The sequence below is a fragment of the Passer domesticus genome, chromosome 21, assembly GCF_036417665.1.
Source record: "Passer domesticus isolate bPasDom1 chromosome 21, bPasDom1.hap1, whole genome shotgun sequence".
NCBI lineage: Eukaryota > Metazoa > Chordata > Aves > Passeriformes > Passeridae > Passer > Passer domesticus.
This window is the reverse complement of record NC_087494.1, coordinates 1897079-1918969: the sequence shown is the minus strand read 5'-3', so window position 1 is coordinate 1918969 and position 21891 is coordinate 1897079. Positions and strand designations below refer to the sequence as shown.

The following is a 21891-nucleotide window of genomic DNA, read 5'->3' as shown; positions in this document are numbered from 1 at the left end:
AGGTCTGATCAGCAGGACAGCCAAGGGCACTCTCCCCCGCCCACAGGTCTTTTATAGTGACAACTACGTATAAGATATTTACCTTCTATTTCCAATACTTTCTGCCCTTGTTGGCAAGTGCACCTTCACTATGAACCAATCTACCCATGCCAACATCATCCTGAACATGGATGCCAAGGAGAAGAAAGAAGAAGGACAGGGCACGCCCAAATCCCTCCATCTTGGGACTCCCGACCCATGTACAGAATTCCAAACCCCCTGTACAACATATAAAACCCCCCTGTACAGTGCATTATAATTCAAGTTTTATCTAGTGAATATCATCCCCTCACCATTCAGGCCTGAAATTCTCTCATTTCCTCACATTCAGGGGTCTTTGGCTTCCTGCCAGGGTCTCTGAGCCCCTGCCAGGGCTTTGAGACATCCAGGGCATTCAGAGATGTCCTGGGTCCCGACAGAGCAGCTTCATTTTTCATCCCAGGAGCTTCTGCAAGATCCTGCAGGACGTGAGTGCACACCTCCAGGAGTCACTGGCGCTGGGGTTTCGGTGGCAGGAGGGAAACTGGCAGCTCTGGGCGTGCAACAGCTTGTTCAGGGACGAGGTGCAGGCCTTGTGTGGCTTTTTCATTTGTCTGTTTGGCCCAGAGCACAGCTGAGTTTTCAACTCCTCCACAATTTCATATCAACCCAGCAAGTCGTTGGAAACCACCGAAACTCACGAAAGCAATGGTGCCACAGCCCTGGGCTGCTGAGCAGCACTGAGCCAGGGCTGGAGCTGACACGGTATGAATTGCTCTGACCATCAGCCGTGCTCCTTTTTGCCTTTGCAGCTGCTTTGGAGGGTGCTGCTCTGGCAGGGAAGATGCTCCTGGAGAAGGACAGGACAGCTCTGTGTGCCAGGCAGTGAGACTTGGAGCTGTCCCCTCCTCCTGTTGGTTTTCTGAGAGCTCAAACAGCTTTTTTTGGACAGAAAAGCAATGTTTCAAACTTACTGTCGTCTTTGAAACTGTGGCCTGGGCACAAACAAAACTCATTGCATCTCACCAGTGGCATTGCCTGTGTCCTTTTGCTGTCACTGACAGTGGTGTGAGGGGTGGGGAGTGGACCCCTGGCCCTGCAGGAGAGAGACAAATCCAACGAGATCCAAACGTGAGTGACAAATGAGCTCTCTAGGCAAGGACTGATTTTCTTGCTCGCTCTGTGGTGCTGGGGAGGTTTTTGTGGGCTTGGGGCTCCTCGACCCCACAGCAGGATCTGGTGGCAGTGAAGTGACAGGAATCAGGGCAGGTCAGTCCCAGGAGCAGCGGGTGATGTGACAGCACCCAGAGCAGCCCTGTGTCACTGACAGCGATGGATTCACTGCAGGAAACGAGGGAGAAACTCTCTGGCCCCTCTGATGTGGGTCAGACGGGGAATCACAGCCTTCTTCCAGTTCTCTCTCCCCCTCCAAATGACTCTTGGCTCGTGCAGCAGTGCAGCTGGTAAGGACATGCTGTGAGGCAACCCCTGCAGGCTGATTCTGAAATGTGGATTCTGAAACGCGCTGCTCAGTGAAGCAAGTTAGTAGTTGTCATTCCCTAAAAAAAGTCCAGAAATAATATCTCAGAGCCAAAGCGAAGCCTGCCAAGGAATGAATGCCCTTGGGTGGAGATTACTGATGCTGTATTTGTTGTACTAGGCAGGAGAGATCAGACCATTCTTTAAAATAAGCTCCAGTAAACAAGCTGGGTAGCTGAGCCCTTCAAACATCTCATTACTGATGAGTCTGAACGTTAAGAGCTTCTATCGTACAAATCTTGATCGAGGGGAAGATAAATGTGCTGTTTTTTAGCATTTCACTACAAACATGGTGTTTGTGCCAACTGACACAATGATTAAATATGATCATCTCTTCTGAGAAAAGAGGAGAACTGTAACCGCACCGAGCTCTCTGCCGCCGATTTGAGATAAAAAGAGTCAAATAGTGTGTGGTTTCCTTCAGACCAAACTTGTGGTGTAGCGTTTCGTGAATGATGCTGTCCAAAGTCAAAATAATCTGTTTTGCCCTAAGGTATTTTTACAGCAGACTGCAAAAGTGTATTTTTTCAACGGGATAATAGGAAAAGTTAATTTGTCCTTTGCACCATGCTCAGTGATGGCTCTTTGTTAGGGCAGAGGTTCAATGCTGCAGTGTGGGAATTATTATGTGCCCAACTGCTTTCATTCTAACAATGGCTAAAAAGGCAATAGCCTCCAAACAAGCTGAATATATGGGTTGGTTTTTTTTTAATAAAATTTAAAATTCAGGCCATTTTTCCAGCACTGTGCCTGCTCTTGCTGAGTGGTGCCCCCAATCCCCCTGAGACAGCTTCGTGTGCATGGTGGGGCTGTTACAGCAGCCCTGGCACTGACGGGTGCTGTTTTACACAGAAAATGAAAAGCAGCTGTTTCTCTCTTTTCAAGAGTATCAGAAAAACAAGAAGATGGTTCCCTCCCCATGTGGGCCAAAGGCTCCTTCAGCCCTTTCACTTTCAGCCACGCTGGTAGCACTTGCTCTCTGCCTTTCTCTGAGGAGGCTTTCCAATTTATTTCACTGCTGCTCTTTCAGGCCCGTGGGAATTAGCTACAACTGTCCTTCCCCTGTGGCAGACCAAGATAAAAGCAGTGGCGGAGCCACCCAAAAAACCCAGAGAAGCAAAGAGTCGCAGCCCCAGGCAGCTCAGCACCCAAGGGTGCTGCCCACACGCTGCCTTGCAGCCTCCCCAGGCCCTGCAGAAGGCTGGGTTTGCTCACTGGGGAGGGTGCCTCACCCTCCTCACAGCCAAGGGCAGCTCTGCTCGCGCTTCCTTCGCCACCTGCAGCTCTGAAGTGATGCCTTGTGAAGGCTGAGATAGAATAGAGCTAGACAGAGCTAAAGAATAAAGCGGGGATTTATTGAAAGGTCTCAATGGATCCACACTGGGCAGCACAAGAGCCCAGCCAGGGCTGCACCCAAGGTGAACAAAAATGGTCACAAAATGGACCCAAGATGAACCCAAAGTGATCACAAAATACACGACTGCTCACGGGGTCTCTCACTTTGATAAGTTCTGCTCCATTTGCTTATTGGAGTTCATTGTCCAATTCCAGCTTTAGGTTATACAGTCCCATCCTTGTTTTTCTCTCTCCAGCCCACGGTGTTTGTGCTCTTGGGCTGAGATTTGGATCCTTTGTCCTTGGTCCCCAGCTAGAGCAGGAATTGTTTTGTCTCCCTGCTCTGTGCACAGAGCTCACCATCCCCTGATTTGAAGCCCAGACCCACACACTGAAGCAGCACAGAATGTGAAAAATAGAAAAGCTCAAACCTGAGGCACCAGATACCTCACTGGTGCCTCCAGAAGCAGCAGCCCCTTTTGCTGGCTCCACCAAGGCATGGATCTTTGCTTGGCACAGCTCAGCCGTGGCCCATTCCCCAGGCTCCAGCAGGTGCATCCCAAGTCCTTTAAGCTCTGATTTATGGGTTTTACAGGACATGGGCTCGGGGCAGTGCCCTGCTGTCCAAATAACCTTCTGGAATAGGATCTTAGAGGAAATTCATTGTGAGTGACAACTGTGATTCATCATGACTGACCTGTTAATTCCTCCTGTGCCCAGAGATGCTCCTGAACCCACAATGTGGCATTTAAACCTTTCCTCTGTTCAAGGGCTCTGAACCAAAGGCTGTTGCTGATGGGACCTGACATGGGGCACCATTAAATGCTGGGCCACAAGCAGCAGGCTGAGAGCCTCCCTTCAGAACTGCACTGTGGATGCAGGGAAGAGCAGCTGTAACATTTATTTCTCTCTCACTCTGCGGCTATGGGGAGAGCAGATGGTCAGAAGCCAGGAGATGTGAGGCCAACATCCCCCACACAAGCACCAAGCCAGCAGCTTCTCACCCATCTGGCAAAGGACAGGGGGACCAACGGCCTGGAGGGGAAAAGGAGAAATACCTGGGGCTCAGAATGAGGGTGGGGATGAGGGCAGGCAGCAGAACATTTTTTTGGCGCCAGGCAGAATGGGACACAGCGTGTGCCACTGTACTTTCCCACACCCTGGCTTTCCCCTGCCCTCACAGAGACTGTCAGGCAGGATTCGTGCAGGAAACGTGGGTGAGAGGTTCCCCGAGAGCAGAGGGGATCCTGCACCCAGCCCAGCCTCCCTGCCTGCTGCGCTCGCCTTGACTCAGCGCGTGGGGAGTCACGGCTGGGGATGTCCCAGGGCACCTGCAGGAAACTCAGCTGAGTGTGGAGGTGGTGGTGCTGCGAGGGCAAGAGCTCTGATGAGCTCAGCAGGGGGAGAAGCCTCCAGGAAGGATTGCGCTGATGTTTTGGAGGTGAGGAGCTGCCACAGACCATGAGAGCATCACCTGCAGAGTCCACGCCTAAGGACAGGAGCTGTGGCAGCAGGAATGGGGCTGCAGTTTTTGGAAGAGGTGTGTTTTTGGGTGGAGGCTCCCTCCCATCCTCACACAGGACTCCAAGCTCTCCCCTGCATCAATTCCATCAGCAAATGCACTCAAAGAAATGCTCTCCTGGAAACAACCTCCCCTCCTTGACTTTGCTTTAACTTCCAGGCATTGCAGCTGCTCTTTCTTTTCTCTGCTGAATTCACATTCTCACCCCAATTAAAAAAAAAAAAAATCCTGTATTTGCTACCAAAAAAAAAGTCACTTCATTAATCTGAACCCCTCTGGCTTTGCTGTCACAAAATCCTGCTTGGAAAAGAGAAAGCTGCTGCAGTGCTGCTGCCTCGGAGGCTTTGGGCACTCCAAGACTTCAGCCAGGAAGACCAAAACGTTCCCTCCTTGCCACCACCTCCCCCAGCGTGTCCCAAGAGTGAGCAAGAGGGAGGAAAAAAGCTCTCAGCTCCCTTAGCTCCCCATCTCGGGCTGTGTCAGCCCCCCAAAATAACACCTGCCATCATCAGCCCCTGGTATTTTGGGTATTTGACACAATACATGGGAGATAAGTTTGGGGATGTAATTTTGTCATCGTGAGCCTCCAAGTGCTGCAGCTCCTGGCTCTGGCTCTGCTGGGAGATGTCAGGATGTTTTGAGAGGCATCAGTGAGGGCCAAAAGAAGATTCTGTGACCAGTTAAATGCTCAAATGGGCCTGCAAACTTCCAGTTTGGGTTGGTTTTTTTGTTGATTTTTTTGTTGATTTTTTTTTTCCCTTTTTTTTCCTTTTTTTTTTTGTTTTGTTTTATTTGTTTTGTTTTTTTTTTTTTTTTTTTTTTTAGTGGGTATCATGTAGAATAAAATGGAAAGAAAATCCTGACTTTTGTCACTGTAGAAGCCAGTTTTATTGGTAACAAAATGATCCTTTTGTCCACACTTACCAAAAATTTTCTATAGAAAAGATATCTTTGATTTCTGATGTCAAGAGACATTTAAGAAAAATTGTTATAAGAGTGAAAGTTAGAAAATCTGGCTCTCAAAGGGCAACGTGCAACAGTGCATTAAAGGTGGTGTAGCACTGATTATTCTGAAGGATCAAAATGACCCTCAAGTTATTAGAATTTCTCATTATGCACTTTTTAGGAAAAATGTGGGCAATCCTCCGGCTGTGTTTGGGGTTGTAGTTTTTCCTTCGTGGTAGTTACAGTTACTTTGGATGAAAACAGTGACGACAGCTGTGGAAAAACCCACTCCAGCTTTATCAAATGGGCCAAGTGAGGCTTGCTATAATCAACAAGTGGTGTAATTCCATACAGAATATTAATTGCAATATTGGCCCCCTTCCAAAAGAGCTTTTTACAGCTCCATTGAAGCACTATTTGCTCTGATCTAACACTAGTTCTAGATGTTATTGCACTTTTTTTGCCATTAACTCTGTGAGGCAGAAGGGCTGCTCTGTTCAACACATGGATCATGCAGAACACTGCTCATTTCAGAGCCCAAATATAACATTTTATCATCCAGTGAATCTGAGATTTGCTTGGATAGAGCTCAATCTTGCACCATAGAAGTCTATGAGTATTTAATGAAAGCTAAACACGGCCTGCATTGATATGATTTATGGATTTGTTGTTTATATGCTAAAGGCTTCTTTACAAGGCTTATATCACCATATTAATTCCTTTAAACATGTCCATCTGCACTCAAATAATAAAAATACACATATGGGCTGTAATGAAATACCACCCTGAACCATGCAGGGCAAGAAAATTCATGCTGCAACTATAGCAACTACTAAAATAGCAAAGCACACTGATTTCTGCCATGAACCTGTTCCTAATGTCCAAGAGACACTGTGTGCTGCAAGCTTTATATACCAGTTCCCAAAATATCCGAGTCCTGATAGGATGAGAAAATACTGTCATGTTCTTGCACCAGGCCAATTACAAAGCTGTAGTTCCTGTGCTGGTAAAGATGTTTCCTGTTGATAACACAACAGGACAACACGGCACTCAGCTGCTAATGTTATCTGGCACCCTTGTGACCTCTTGGAAACTTGAACAATCGTAGAGCCCACGGCACGCAGAAGGCTCTCTCCTTGTGCTTTTGTTTGAATAAATAAGCAAGAAAATAAACACTTGTTCTGCAGTGTGCTCGTTATTGGGCAGGGAGTAATTAGAGGTGGCTGGAACACAGAGGAGAGCTCAGCTCAAGGAGCAACAGGTTCCTACCTCTGATGCAGTGCTTGACTGATAAGTCCTTTTCTAAACAAATAAGGTGGAATTCTACGCTGTTAGTACATTTTGTCCGTTTAAAACCTGCTCCTTTTCAACTTTATAGGCTGCTCTTTTTGGTGTTTGAAGATGAAAAAGCAGATTTCGTTTGTTTATAATGTCAGCATTTCTGAACAATCCTCCTTCATTATCCTTTCCCTCAAGATTTTCCCCTCAGCTTTTATACTGAAGTCTCTTCAAACCCTTCCTGTCTGTGCAGTTTTGTCCCATTTCCTTGGCCAGACAGCAGCAGAGACAGGTACAGCTTGGAGCAGCGTTCCAGCAGTTTTAAGAAAATACTTCTTCAAAATATAAAATTTTCAAAATAAGCAATTTTATAAAATATTATTATAATTATTATAAACAATTTTATAAAATATAAAATACACCTGAATCTGGGTGTATTACCTCCCAAAAACTGGCTGATTCTAACACACATTTGAGATCTCCTACACCCACCATCCAATAGATATTTGCCACAGTTTATGTAAAACCCCCCAAAATCTTGATCCTACAGGAAACCCAGTGCCCCTACTTGCTCCTGGACTTGGTGGGATAGTTGAATTCTTCATTCTCTGCTGGGGAGGGGCCAGCAGCTTCTGTGACCTCTTTAACTACTTAAAGAGGAAAAACCCAGATCAAGATTTGCCCCCTTTCTGATTTGGAGCAACACCCAGTTCTCATCAGTGCAATCCAGTCTGCCCATGAAGAATCACCCTGCAAAGCTTTCCCTCAAATCCAACAGGTACATCAGTGACCTGTAACCCAGTGGCTTGAAGAGCCATAAACAACAAATGGATGGATTTATCCTATGTGCCTGATTTCCCCAGGTATTCTTCTATCCCTCAAAATCTGTGGTGCAACCACCAAGCTGCCTCAGACGGTCTAAGAAATTCTCAGATGAGGTAGAGGATATTCCTTGAGAAGGATGGAAAAGGGCTTTTCCTAAGTTACTAGAAAAATAAACCAAACCATTTTTAAAGCCTTAGAATTGAATATAAAGCCTATATACTGAATATTTGGGCTTCAGTTCAGTGGGAAGCGTGAGTGTTTTAAACATCCCATTGCTCTTCACCTGCACCTGCCCAGCTGGAATAGCAGAGGTAAAACTAGTCAGCATTCCCTGCTCCATTGTTATTCCTGCTGGAAAGAGGCAGAACTTCTTGCAGTGGTTTCCTTTGAGTGGTGCTTATTCACAGCAAGCCACAGTGGGAGTGGGTGGGAGGCAGAGTTCATTCATTTTTGTAGCATAACATAGAGCAGATTGTGTTTGGATTTCACTAGATATTTGTTGTTTTATGTTTCTTTGCTTTATGTTGGAGAAGGGCCTGCAACAAAACTTTGATCCAAGGTACAAATCCACAGCCAAGACTTGAACTAAGCCTACAAAACTTTCTCCAGAGCGGGCTGCAGCCCAGCACGCTGACTCCAGGAGCGTCTTGTTCTTCACGTTGCTGATCATTTGATTCAGGCCTGTTTCTGTTTATTTATTTGACCATCAGCCCACAAACAAACTTGGAGGCTCCATGATCTAGACCAACAATTTGTTGAGAGTAACTCAGAGTAATTAAAATGAAGTTTCATTGATGCAATGCTGCACCCTCAAAACCAAATTTCTTTCCTCATACCCAATCTAAACCCCATCTCTGTCAGGGTGGTGCCATTCCCCTTCTCCTGTCACTCCAGGCTCTTGTGAATTGTCTCTTTCCATCTTTCTTGTGGGCTCCTGTCAGATGCTGGAAGGTCACAGTTAGGTCACCCCAAAGTTTTGGAATTGGGATTCTCCCAGCCTTTCCTCACAGCAGAGTTGCTTCATCCCTCTGATCATCCTGGTGGCCTCCTCTGGACTTGTTCCAACAGGTCTGTGTCTTTCCTGTGCTGGAGCTCCCAAATTTTTCATAAATTCCCTAAAGTGCAACAGCTACACAAGGGAATCTCCTGCAGAGAGGTGGAACTGTGCTTTAACAAATGCTGAGTCAAGACAACGTGCTGCAACTACAGGAGAAACAACTTTTATCTGTGTGTAGGGAAGGCATGACTTAGAGAACACAGTGTACTGCACAAAATCCCCTGGAAAAAAAGTTTTACAATTGTTTGTTTACAGTTTGACTTCTCCTGTAGCGTAAATAACATCGTTGTATAGTTAATTACCGCGGCAATTAAGATTATTCATATTGCCCCTTAACTTTGCTTTCTGCAAGGCCATCAGCCATGTCAGGGCTGCTGAAGTGACAAACAGCAGTGGGTGTCAACCACAGAGGGGAAAAAAAAGCACTGAACATATTGCAACACTGCCTTTGGCACAAGATAAAGACAGAGGTGCCAAGGTTTAGCCTTTTTATTTTCACAGAATAAAATCAGAAATAAACAGGTGCAATCTCCTAACCAGAGGCAAATCCACTCCAGATAAAGTCTGATGATCTCTCTTTACGTGTAAGGATGTTTTATAGACAAAACCAGCTCAGATTAGAATTGGGAAGCAAATATAAACAGTCCAAAGAGTATTCCAGCAGAAAAAGTTGCCAAGAGAGAAGGAAGAGCAGGAAAACCTTAAAAACACATAACAAATGACTCTGCAGATGGAAGACCAAGGCGGAATGAAGCTTTTCTAAGGCAGTCATTTTACTTGATTGGGAAGTAGGTTCTGGCTTAATTTATCGAGACAAAACCAGTTTTCCCTAGAGCTAATCAAGTGTGTGGGGGTGAAAAGGTCCTCTTTTTTTTTGTAGTTGTTGGGTTTGTTTTTTTTTTTTTTTGGTTGTTGTTGCTGTGGGGTTTTTTTGTTTGGTTGGTTTTTTTGTTTGTTTGTTTTTGTTTGTTTTTGTTCTATCACACAGGAACTTTCAGACCACCAGCCGAGGTTGAATTTGTGACCTGGCAATGCCCAGCCCCAGTGTACAGCCCCGAGTAGCTGCTCCCGTGGTGCTGCACCGGGCCATCCCTTCCCTCGGCACCTGCACCTTGCAGGAGCACCAGCATCAGCCACATGAGAGAAAAGGCAAGAAATAAGAATATTAAAACTATCCAGCTAAACTGTGACATTGCTCAACTCCAAAACCATCACGCTGCATAAGGCTAAAAAAACCCCTAATTTAATGACATGTTTTGGGTGGTGTTTAATGCAGTAAAACGGTCACTAAAATAGCTGTGCCTCCCGAAATCAGGAGGTCGGGCACACTGTCCGCACGGGCTGGCAATGCCATCTGCTGGCACAGCTGCACACACGCAGGAGAGCGAACTGCTGGGGCAGGGAGCGCCGCTGATGCACCTGCAGAGACAATTATCTAATCAAGGAGCAATTAAATGCTGCGTAAGGAAGCCTGCACCGGGGATGATGCTGTGAGGATGTCCAGCCAGATGCCAACACAACTATGAAACCACAGTGAGCTGGAAAATGCAGATTAGACACTTCAAATGTGCAAATTGTCTTTTAAAAAAGTCTTTTTTGTATTAGGCACTTACCTATAACACGGTGGCAGTGAGCTGGAAAATGCAGATTAGACACTTCAAATGTGCAAATTGTCTTTTAAAAAAGTCTTTTTTGTATTAGGCACTTACCTTTAACACGGTGGCAAACCAAGATATTTACATTTTATCACATTAAGCAGAGAACAAAGTTCAGCGAGATAAAGATTTAGCAGTTGGTCTAAGAATAAAACTTGTGGGGAAAGAAGTTACTCACAGGCTCACAGAGTAGCTTGTGCTGGATGAGATATTGCAGCTCAATATCTCATTCAGGTGCTCCCAGCCCTGTCCAGCCTGGCCTTGGGCACTGCCAGGGATCCAGGGATCCCCTCTCCCAGGGAAGTTTCTTCTCAGTGTCCCACCCAAACCTGCCCTCCTTGCAGATCAAGAGCTGGAATAACATCCCTTGTTTGTCTTTTCACCTCTGCACTCACATCATAATGAGTGGATGAAAAAGAGGGGGGAATTTTGCTTTCTGAGTACCAATTTTATGGTGCATGGGTGGGTTTTGCTGAGAATAGAAAAGTGAAGTTTTTTTTCAGAATTTGGTAAATGAATCGGGAATATCAGGGCTCCCCTGCTTTTATAAAAGGCTTCACATTACAAGAGCTGAGCATACTTGGAGATCAGAGGCTACTACCTGGTGTAGATCAAACTAAAAAAGAATCAGGCAAAGCACAACTGAGTCAAAGAGGACTTTCTGCCCTTTATTACCTTCTGGACAAGCATGGCTGATGCCCCATCATCAAAACAGTTAAACTGCAACAAAACAGGAGAAAACATGGTTCTGGTCCACAAGATCCAAACTTCAAGAGGAAAACAAAGCTATGGATAGTCACATTTTACAGGCATAATTAGAGCAAACACTTGGAAAAATAAAGTCAGCAGAAAGTGATTTGTCAACCAGTTACAGTTTTAATATAAAAAGTTTTAGTCCAGTCATAAGCTTAATTGTTCAAATGAAAATGAGTAGTGGAACTGAAATCTTGAACAAGATGATTCTGTTTCAACATCAAGCTTTTTGGGTGACAAGCAGAGTCAGAATACACCTGCCCACACCCACGGCTGCCAAAAACTGGGTGTGTGCTTGTTGCCAAGCACCACCAGACACTGGATTTCCTGAGGCATTATCTTCTGTGATGTCACAGCAGCTGCAGCCTGGGCGGAGCTGAGCTGGTTTTGGCTAACTGTACACACAGGTGTAGCTATGTACAACAAGGATTCAGTGAGGACAGTGACTGAAATGCCTTCTCACTCTTTGTGGACACTCCTGGACTCTCCCACCAGTGGAGAATTTTGCACACAGTGTATTATCACATCACAGCTGCAGACAAAGATATTTAGATTTTGATGGTGTAAGTTTAGCACCTCTCAGGAGTACTAAATTCAAGCTAAAACGTCCTAAAAGTTGTATAAAGAAAATACTGATAACCGTCACAATTTTCCTGAAAAAAAAACCTCACCAAAACCCAAAATAACTATGTACACCCGTGCCAATTGTAGCTTCTGAGAAAAAAAATGAAATGGCATGTAAAAAAAATAATACCTTTAAGAATAACATTGCAGACTGTTATTCTTTCTGCCAGGAAGATACAGTAATAGCTGTTTACAAACGGACAAGACTGAGAAAGAAAACATCTCTCCTTAGGGCAAATGAAGTTAAACAATTCTAGCAAACTATAGCAAAAAAGGGGAAGTATTTGCCCTAAATTAACACAAAAGGCAAGCTGGAAGAAAGATGGCAACTGTATTTTTGTCGGCCTCTTCTTATGCAGTAACTTCCAGGAAGAGCTTGGAGTACATTACTGTGATCTGGAGAAATAATCATAACACCCAATCTTCCTACCAAATCACATCACCTCTACAAGTGTTCTGGTCTTTTAACACCTAATCTAAAGCTTTGTGCCTACATATGACAATTGGGAATTTGTTTGATGAACAGAAATTTGAAAAAGCAAATACTGGTCAGTTGGCAGAGGGTTTCCAGGCCTGGGGTCACAAGGTTGGAACTCTTTCATCTGCATTTTGACTGACTGGAGGCAGCAATCCTGCTTCCAGAAACTCCCACAAGCATTTACTCCTGTCACCTCTTGTTCTCAGCTAACTTAAGTCTTTAGCAAACCCCTATTTTTGTTTCCAAACCTTTCACTTGAAGCTCTTCTCTCAGATTAATTCCTTTGAAACCATGCAAAAAAAGCTAACGGTATTTTCTGACTTCAGATAATTTCAACTCATATTCTGCAATTTTTTTTTTAAGTTAACAGAGCTATGAATGAGTTAAGGCACCCAAATGCCCAGAAAAAAAAAAATAAATACCTTGGGCTAAATACAAGTGTTCAGCAGTCATTTAATTGCACAATCATCTCCCTAATTTGTAGCATAACACTGCCAATGTCTTTAGGGATCTTAAAATACAAATATCAGAAACTCTGTGACTGTAATGGACAAGGCATCGACAAGACATTCCCAAGGTTCATTCTGGATTCCTGGCTCCTCCATGTAACTGCTACTCCTAATGTAATTAGCATTTAGCAGCAAGATCAGCATGTTCTAAGAATGAAATAAATATTCACACAATCAATACTAATGGTTCAAAAGCTCAAACACATTATTGAAATCAGTAAATTTCCAATCTTTCTTCTGTCAATTCAAGATTGCAGAAACGAGACCCTTGGCAACAACATTCACAGCTCTCAGGACCACAGCAGCTTCTGCAAATGAATTGTAGGCTTGAAGGTTTGGGGTCTGTGGTGCCTGTGAGGTGTTTTACTGTGTTCGGAGCTGGTAGTCTGCAAAGGGGAAAAAACCAACAAAAAACCCAATTTCAGTCATTTGTCTCATTTAAAGGAGTAAAGCAGAGCAGCAAGTTGGGATAAAGTGAAGAAATACATTCTTGCATTAATATATATTAATAAAAGAAGATGCAAAAGTATCAATAAAACACTGAGGGGGGGAATAGCCTTTAACTGAAAGAGGGAAGGGTTGGATGGGATATGAGGAATAAATTTTTGCTGTGCAGGGGGTGAGGCCCTGGCACAGGTGCCCAGAGCAGCTGGGGCTGCCCCTGGATCCCTGGCAGTGCCCAAGGCCAGGCTGGACAGGGCTGGGAGCACCTGGGGCAGTGGGAGGTGTCCCTGCCATGGCAGGGTGGAACAACATGAGCTTTAAGGTCCCTGACCACCCAAACCAGTCTGGAATTCAACAGTTCTATAAAATAAACTCAAATCTTTGCTCAGAATGGTCATGAGAAGCAAGGCAATTGTAGGCAGTCATGTTTAAATGTCAGAAAAAAATTACTTAGAAAAACAGAAACAAAAAATAAGTGAAAAACAAATTCATTAAAAAAAAAAAAAAAAAAAAAAAAAAAAAAAAAAAACAAAAAAAACGAAAATTACATGAACAATACCACCACAGCAACAAAAAAACCCAATGAAACCAAACCCCACCATTTTTGTTGCTAAAAATCTAGTATTTTGTACTAGACAGTGTCTTATACATTTTAAAGCTGGCAAAATGATACGTGTGAGCATACTGCTAATAACAAGTTTGTTTTTAAATTTACCAAATTCCAGCTCAATTAGAAAATACTTGAACAGCATTACCACTCTACCCCATTGGGTCCTTCATGAAGACACCAAAAAGGGGACTAGAAAAAAAACAGTGTAGTTTAATTTACTGTGTATCTAAAGCAGACAGCTCCATACTCAAAAAGAGCAGCTTCAGGAGAAACAAAATGCCTCTCACCTCCATTCTGGGTGATGTACCTGACCCAGGGCAAGGCCTGGTAGCCACTCTTCTCAATTATCTTTAAGTAACGAACCTGGAAAGAAAGATCTGTAAGATATAAAGCCTCCCATACTGGTAAACCTGTATTTAGCAAAGAAGAAAAACAAAAAACCCGAACCTTTTAGGGGTAAAAATCTGTCTTGTGGATAAAACTGAAGAGGAATCATCAAGATGAGAAACACCTCGTGTGTTAGAGCCCAGCATGTGAATTTATCAGTATTTCTGCTTTCAAACACTGACCTGGATTCCTGAAGTGGTGAAATAGGGAATCTCAAACTTTACACTGATGGGAGGTTTTCCTTCCTTGTCTTCAGCTTCAACACTTGGAAGTCCAAAGTGAGCTCTCATCAGGTATTCTTTTCCACCCTATCCAAAAGGGACATTTTTTTTTTCTTGGAACACAAAAAAACCAAAACAAAACAACAAACAAACAAACAAACAAAAGAAAACCACAAAAAACCCCCACCCAAACAAAAAAAAACCCTTGCAATGATACAAGTACATTTCTAAACATCAAACTGCTGAACTCCACTATTGATTCCAGTTATTCTCCAGGGCTTCAAAGTGACATATATTTTTATTTTAAAAATACTTTTAAAAAAATGCTGATCTAGCCTGAGGCATAATTCATTTTCTTCCAGCCTCATACTCAAAAATTCACATTAAATAGTGACACAGCTGCACTATCACACCATCAGCAGTGGACAGGGCTCATGCTCATGGAACCACCCAAGAAGCAGAGCCTGACAAAACTCAACAGCTGCTGCTAAAGCCAGGCCAAGGATTACACCACCCAGAGACATCACCCAAAATTCTGCTCTCTGCCTGGGTTCTGAAAAAATATGCAAGTGAAATGAATATAAACAACATCTATTAGCAGCTCCAATCTTTCATCCATGGAAAAAGAGGAAGAGTCCACTGCTGCTTGTCTGATACCAACAGGATTTGCTTTAGGCAGAGTCTAAATGTGAATGAAATATTAGTCTTAAGTAATTATTACACTCTTTGGTGGTAAGAGTAAAAAATAACACTTACTGGAAAAGATTTAATGGACCAGACAATTTCACTGTTCTCTGGAACCCATTTGACACTTCCAACAGTGGTTTTAAATTTTGGCGAGTCTGCATCATTTGGAACTGGGATGTGAATCTCCACATTGTTGGCAGTTGATCTACGCTTAAATTGACTCTTTGCCTGAAGAGGAAAAATAATAAAGCAGAAAAGCAGGGTCTAAGTACTTCCAGGATGCTGGTGAGCTCAGAGAGCTGTAAGACACACAGCTCCCCTCCACCCCAACCTGTGTCCTGAGAACCAGAACTGGAACTGAGGTCATAACTGACACATGAAATCTTCAAAGGTATCCAAGTCACACAGAAATCCTGAATACTTGTACAAAAATGCATATACTGCTCCTCAAGCTTTGAAAACAAACCAAAGAAGACTAAAATTAGCCATAATTATTTAAGGATGTCTGACCTTGATCATGTACTCGATGCGGCTGTGGGAATGTTTCTCAATCACAGACTCAATCCAGATCAGGGGCTTGACCTGGTGGTGAAAACACACATCACAGCCCTGAGTTTCACTCTGACAGGGGCACTAACATGTAGCTTTCCCTTAAAACTACACTCAATGTGTGAACAACAGAGAAAAAGAAGCCTGGGGTATTCAAAATAACAGAATTGTGGTTATTTAATAAATAATTATACAAATGAGGAAGCACTGATATATCAATGAGCAAATGTACAAGAATTACAGGCTTAAAAATGTATGTCTCAGATTAATCCCTAATAACAAACACTTGCATCAGAAAATGTTTGATAGTTTTACATACAAGGGACTGAAGTATTTCTTTGCTATAGACCTTCTCTAGATTGAATTTTTTGACTTTTCTTTATCATCATGTCTGGCGCACTCTAATAAAACTAAGTAACATAAATACTGTTGTTAACAAGCACAATGAATTGTTACACTGACATTATGGACTTAGATTAAAACCACAGTATTTCAAAACCAGTTTCAACAGCAGTTGAAAATACAGAGACTTATTGTTAAGTGAAGTCTGAACTTCCTTCTTCCTCCAGAAGGAGTGAGTACCAAGTTGTGCTATTAGCAGCTGACTCAAAAACCCATGTGCTGCCCATGTTTTAAGAGAAAAGCTATTGTGGCTACAATCTAAACCATTTTCTCTTTAAAAAGGCCAAGAGCCAGACTCACGTGGGTATTGAGACGATATGACATGAGCTCAAACTCTCCATCAGGTGGAATGAAGGAGATTGTCCTGTCGTTCTCAAAGCGAGAGAGACGAACGCACTGGTGGAACTTCACATCTTCCAGTTCTACTGATTTGCTCTTCCCACCTAGCAGAAAACACACAGGTCACACAAACCACGGCCCAAGGCTCACCACAGCACAGCTGCTGCCTGCTGACACTCCTTCCTTTCAGCCAAATTTCCAGGATCAGGGCAGTGACTGTCCCCCTGTGCTGGGCACTGCTGAGGCACCACAAATCCTGTGATCAGTTTGGGCCCCTCACAACAAGGACAACACTGAGGGGCTGGAGAGTGTCCAGGAAAGGAAACAGAGCTGGGGAAGGGGCTGGAGCACAAGGAGCAGCTGAGGGGACTAGGCCTGGAGAAAAGGAGGTTATGGGGGAGCCTTCTCACTCTCCACAATCCCTGACAGGAGGATGGAGCCAGGTGGGGTTCCCAAGCAACACAGGACAGGACAAGAGGAAATGGCCTCAAGTTGTGCCACTGGAGGTTTAGGTTATATTTCAGGAAAATTTCTTGACTGAAAGGAGGGCCATGCATTGGCACTGGTGGGGTCAGCACCCCCGGAAGTGTTCTAAAGGCCTGAGGATGTGGCACCTGGGGACATGGGCTAGTGGTGCTGCTCAGCAGTTGGACCTCATGAGTTCAGAGGGCTTTTCCAACCTTCCTGATTCTGTGATTACCATGCCACCCAGGCATCCCAAAACTCAAGACTGCAGACAGCATGTGTGATGATTATCATGGCAGTGCAACACTCACGGCCTGTGTTATCAAAGAGAACTTTGTCATTCAGCCCAAGGCGCAGCTCTGGCATTCCCGAGAGGAAAACTCTCATTTTAATGGATCCAACTATCTCACTCCGTAACACGTTCCCGTTGGCACTGACCTGAACAGAGATGAACAGGAAGGTAAGACATCTCTGATGTGACATCAAGAAACACTCCCACCCTATCCCCATGCCCTGGGTTTTCTTGGAAGTGTTTCTCATGAGGAATTAATCCAGCAGAGTGAATTAAATCAGGGACGTGAAGCAGCACAGAGAGGATCAAAGGACATATCCAAAAATCAGCAATTAAAGCATTATTTGTACTGGATTTCCTTGTGGGAATTAATGATTACATTGCTCTGGGTGTCACAGCACACCATCCAGAGTCAGACTTTCTACTGCAGGTTTTCACACAAAAAGGCCTTTTTAACACTCCCTCTACAATTCTGACACAAAATCTGAAGCACAAGGTACCCACCAAAAGGTTAACTGACTCTATGACATCCAGGAACACCTCGTTTTTCCTGTATTTTATCCCTTCTGATCTCCATGAGACAGCATTTGTAACAGTGGCAGGAGGGCGTGGGGCTCCAGTTTCAAGTTTGTGGCCTTCCTGAGTGATGTACCTTCACAAGCAGAGAATTGGCATGGAAAAAAAAAACAAATTAATATTTTTGATAATTAGAACACACCGAAACATTTGTTTGCCTATGGAAAAATGCTCAAAACATCCCAAGGGCTTTGTCACTGTTGAGTGATACTTACTCTTGTAAAATTTTACTATCAGTGGTCTGTGGATAACCAAAATCCATAAGCTCGTCTAACAACTCATAAATAATAACAAAATTATCCCTAATGCTCTCCTCTTCCAACTCCTTGAAATATTCAGAAAAAACCTGAAATGCAACAAGAGGAGGGAGAGGGAGAAGAAGGACATTAGCTGAGGCAGCAGAGCACATGCAGAAGGAATTCCTGCATCTAAAATAATGAACTTGTAAAGTTCCAACCCCACACTCCCCAAACAGCATCCTGCTCCCATCAGCCCCAGGAAACCCACCCAAACACATACAGAGAATCCCAGAAGAAACTATCATGACAAATATTTCTTCTGGAGCATTTCTCAGCAGGCAGGGATGATCTCTGTGAGGCACCACAACACAAGCACCAAGTCACAGCCTCCTCCAGGGCTCAGGTCTTGTGCAAGCACCTCCAGCCCCGTGCCCCATCCTCTGCCTACACAGCTACAAAACATCACTGCCCTTATTTGTGGTTAAGAAGACAGTCCTACAAAATAATCAAGTATAAAGTAAAAGTGCTATTATTGAAGTTCTTAAAAATGTGAAAGCTCTGTGCAGTTCTGTTTAGACAGAAAAACCCACAAAGGTTACTTTTGAAATACACTCACCTGAACTACTTTATATAAAAATGAAAACACCAGTGATACACAAGCATTTTTCTTAGAAGTTGCAACAACTGATGGAGGATGTTCAGGAATGTGCATTTTAAAAAAAAAGTTTACTAAGTGCATTTTAAAAAATGCCTAATTTTAGGCAAACATTGTCTAGAAGACTGTCTAGAAGACAGCAAGAATTGTCTAGAAGAATTGTGCATTAACTACTTAACAGCTGGATCTGTTAATTAATTAATGCACAACTGATCTAAGGAGATATGAAGATAAACATTCAGGAAGTCATTAATTAGAGTAAAATGAAAACACTTTTCTGGACCTTATGCTGCTGGTGCATATGACACCATGCAAAGCACAAACCCCCTGATTTTATACAATCAACTTTACTGAACTCAGCCTCTTTACACCACTTCACCCATTCTCCAGCACAAAGGATACGGTACAGGTTGTTGTGTTTAATCCACATGAAACGAACTCCTCCGTGTGCCAGGATAGGAGAAAGTGTCCCCTCTTCTTCCTTCTCCATGAGGATTGGCATGAAGTGCTCCACCTCGGACATGTCCACATCGCCGCGGTAATTCCGACAGATCAGAACCTACAAGGAAAGCAACCGAATCCCTCTTTTTTCTCTTTCGTAAGGACGTTACCATGCAAGACACAGAAACGCCTGAAAGGCGCCTCTAACACCATCCAGCTTCCCTCGGGCCCCCTGCATTCACCATGCGAAACACTCTGCCGATTAGAACGCGAGCACCAACATTTAATTGCAAAGTCACGTATTAGTATTTTCCAGAGCTATCCTTCCCCGACTCCTTCTCGCGCTCCAAGAGCGATTTTCGGAGAGGAAAACACGCAGCTCCGCTGAGGCAAAGCAGCTACAACACCGCAGAGGTGAATTGCACCGGGGATGCCGCCTCACCCAACATCCCCACCGCGGAGGGGCTACAGGCCACAGCTCCGCTGTCCCCGCCCGGGGCTGGCAGCCTGGGGAGCGGAACGCGGCGCCCGCAGGCGCCCAGAGCAGCGGAACCAGGCCTCACCTTCCCCTTGAGGTCCAGCACATAGACGGCGCTGGCCGACATCGCCCCGGCCGGGCCGCGTCCCGCCCGCCTTCCGCTTCCGCTTCCGCGGGAAGTGACGCCGCGGGCCGCAGCACCGGCCGCGCGCAGCGATACGCGCGGTGCGGCGGAAGGACACGGAGGTGACGTTAAGGAGTCCCGGTAGCGCTGTTCCAGCCCCGGCGGACCGAGGGGCTCCGGCACACACCGAGCACCGGAGCCGCATGCGGGCTAAGGACAGCACCCCGATGCGAGCGGCGCGTTAGGAGCTCCAACACCGGGGTACATGTCATCCCTCAGAGGGAGAAGTCAAACTCCGCACTCCCCGTTTCATGCGAGTATCAGCACCAGAAAAGGGATGGAAGCAGCGTTTTAATAAATAACACCGAATTTAAAAGTTGCAGCAGACCGCTCTGAGAGAGCTCAAGGTAGAAATTACATTGTTGGTAAGGCAGAAATAATACTGTTTTCCACAAAAATCGGATTCAGTCCCGGTGCACAGCAAGCCAGTAATTACACATTCCAGAGACACACTGATGATTTATTTCAGAGCTGCACAAGCCTGGATGCTCGGAGGGATCCCAGAAATCCAGCACATCAGCTGTCAAAACTCGACATCACTCACAGCTGTTGGCTGCTCTCTGTTTCATGGATTAGGCTTGAAAGTATACAAAGATCAAATATCAAAGGATATCCTTTCGTAAAACAATTTTACATACTTCACATTTTGCAACGTGGCCTCTGACAGAACTTGATAGAAAGTAATTATACAATTCACATAACTTACAAGAGAAACTTAAATGTGAGCCTGTCAGAGTCTTCACCTCAAAGAGGGAGAACTTTTAGAACCAAAGAAATAAAGGAATGTTTTCCATCTGACTCGCAGCTATTAGTTTTGGCCTTAATCTCACTATAAACACTAAAAAAACCCAGCCCTCTGCATCGACATAAACCAGAGCTCCTCAGCCCAGAGGAGACATTGCTGCATGTTTGGTTTTATAAAACAAGTCTATAAAATAAGACAGTATAAAGTCATAAAAGCTGAGAAGATGTATTAGACAATATGGAGAACAGACAGATTTACATGGCAACCCTGCTTGATACAAACAAAACACAACTCCAGCTCCAGAGCCGTGGAAAGCAGCCCGGTCATTTAGTCCAGCTGACTTTGGGAATGTCGTAATGCTCAGTCAGAGTATCCAAGTGCCTGTTGAAGTCCTGGGGGAGGGAAAGAGAAAGAAAACGAGTGCTGACATCACCGGGTTGAACCACAAGCCCCGCTGCGTCCCGGCTTGTGTCTGACAAGGCGGAACACTTCCTTCAGCCAGCAATAAACACGCTGGCCTGAGGAGCTGGGGATGGTTTTGCTCACCTCCACTCGCTGCTTGTGGGTTTTCGATGCTTTCTTCAGGATGCGCTCCATTTGCTGTAGGAGACAGAAGGGCCGGTTACTGCGGGCACTCGCAGCGCCCTCAGCACCCCAGGGCTGACGGGGTTTTTTAAAGCCTTACCCGCTTCTCCTGCATCTTCTCGTAGGCCACCTGCGCCGGGGTCCGCTTGTCCAGCCCGCGCTTCTTCTCCTCCTCCTGCTTCTTGCTGCTCACGATCTGCTCCAGGATCTGGGCCTTGTCTTTCGCCTTCTTCTTCTTCCTGCGGGCAGCGCCCGGTCAGCGCTCAGCCCCGGGGCTGTGTGTCCCCCTCCTCGCCCCCCGTTCTCCCGGCCCCTCCTCGCCGCCCCCCGTTCTCCCCCGGTTTCCCCCGACGCCTCTCACCGCTTGCCGGCCCCCAGGGCCCCGACGCTGCCCTTCAGCCGCAGCGGGCCGCGCTGCACCGCCTCGTAATCCGCCATGGCGGAACGGCCGTGCCCGCGCCCCCTGCCGGCACCGCCGCAACGGCGCGGCCGCGGCCGGGAGCCGCGCTCGAGCCCCGCCCGGCCGCTCCGTGAGGGGAACCGGGGCGCTTTGCACCGCCGTGAGGGGAACCGGCCCCTCCGTGAGGGGAACCGGGGCGCCTTGCGCCGCCGTGAGGGGAACCGGCCCCTCCGTGAGGGGAACCGGAGCGCCCTTGCACCTCCGTGAGGGGAACCGGCCCCTCCGTGAGGGGAACCGGCCCCTCCGTGAGGGAAACCGGAGCGCCTTGCGCCGCCGTGAGGGGAACCGGCCCCTCAGTGAGAGGAACCGGGGCGCCCTTGCACCTCCGTGAGGGGAACCGGGGCGTCTTGCACCTCCGTGAGGGGAACCGGCCCCCTCCGTGCAGGGAATCGTTGCGCCTTGTATCTCCGTGAGGGGAACCGGCCCCTCCGTGAGGGGAATCGGAGCGCCCTTGCACCTCCGTGAGGGGACCCGGCCCCTCCGTGAGGGGAACCGGAGCGCCCTTGTATCTCCGTGAGGGAAACCGGCCGCTCCGTGAGGGGAACCGGAGCGCCCTTGTATCTCCGTGAGGGAAACCGGCCGCTCCGTGAGGGG

At 45.8% G+C, this 21891-nt stretch overlaps 2 protein-coding genes across 2 annotated transcripts; both read right to left on the bottom strand.

Annotated features, from left to right (window-relative positions):
* Nucleotides 1-12458: 12458 nt before the first annotated feature.
* On the bottom strand, nt 12459-19564 carry AP1M1 (adaptor related protein complex 1 subunit mu 1). Its single transcript, XM_064396325.1, has 12 exons — nt 19409-19564; nt 18807-18963; nt 18366-18433; nt 17726-17856; nt 17439-17586; nt 16954-17080; nt 16139-16281; nt 15398-15469; nt 14957-15115; nt 14162-14287; nt 13880-13955; nt 12459-12924 (listed from the first exon to the last, which is right to left on the bottom strand). The coding sequence occupies exons 1-12, from the start codon at nt 19448-19450 to the stop codon at nt 12902-12904; spliced, it is 1272 nt and encodes a 423-aa protein (XP_064252395.1). The 5' UTR covers nt 19451-19564; the 3' UTR covers nt 12459-12901.
* Nucleotides 19565-19785: 221 nt separating this feature from the next.
* Nucleotides 19786-21351, bottom strand: FAM32A (family with sequence similarity 32 member A). Its single transcript, XM_064396326.1, has 4 exons — nt 21199-21351; nt 20938-21076; nt 20799-20852; nt 19786-20644 (listed from the first exon to the last, which is right to left on the bottom strand). The coding sequence occupies exons 1-4, from the start codon at nt 21273-21275 to the stop codon at nt 20576-20578; spliced, it is 339 nt and encodes a 112-aa protein (XP_064252396.1). The 5' UTR covers nt 21276-21351; the 3' UTR covers nt 19786-20575.
* Between the last annotated feature and the right edge of the window lie 540 nt (nt 21352-21891).

Coding starts and splice junctions, on each gene's coding strand:
- FAM32A (XM_064396326.1), bottom strand. CDS start 21,275: ATGGCGGATTACGAGGCGGTGCAGCGCGGCCCGCTGCGGCTGAAGGGC. Junction 20,853..20,937: donor AGAAGATGCAGGAGAAGCGG/GTAAGGCTTTAA, acceptor TGTCTCCTACAG/CAAATGGAGCGCATCCTGAA. Junction 20,645..20,798: donor CCCACAAGCAGCGAGTGGAG/GTGAGCAAAACC, acceptor TCCCTCCCCCAG/GACTTCAACAGGCACTTGGA.
- AP1M1 (XM_064396325.1), bottom strand. CDS start 19,450: ATGTCGGCCAGCGCCGTCTATGTGCTGGACCTCAAGGGGAAG. Junction 17,587..17,725: donor GATAGTAAAATTTTACAAGA/GTAAGTATCACT, acceptor CTGCTTGTGAAG/GTACATCACTCAGGAAGGCC. Junction 13,956..14,161: donor TCACCACTTCAGGAATCCAG/GTCAGTGTTTGA, acceptor CTTTCTTTCCAG/GTTCGTTACTTAAAGATAAT.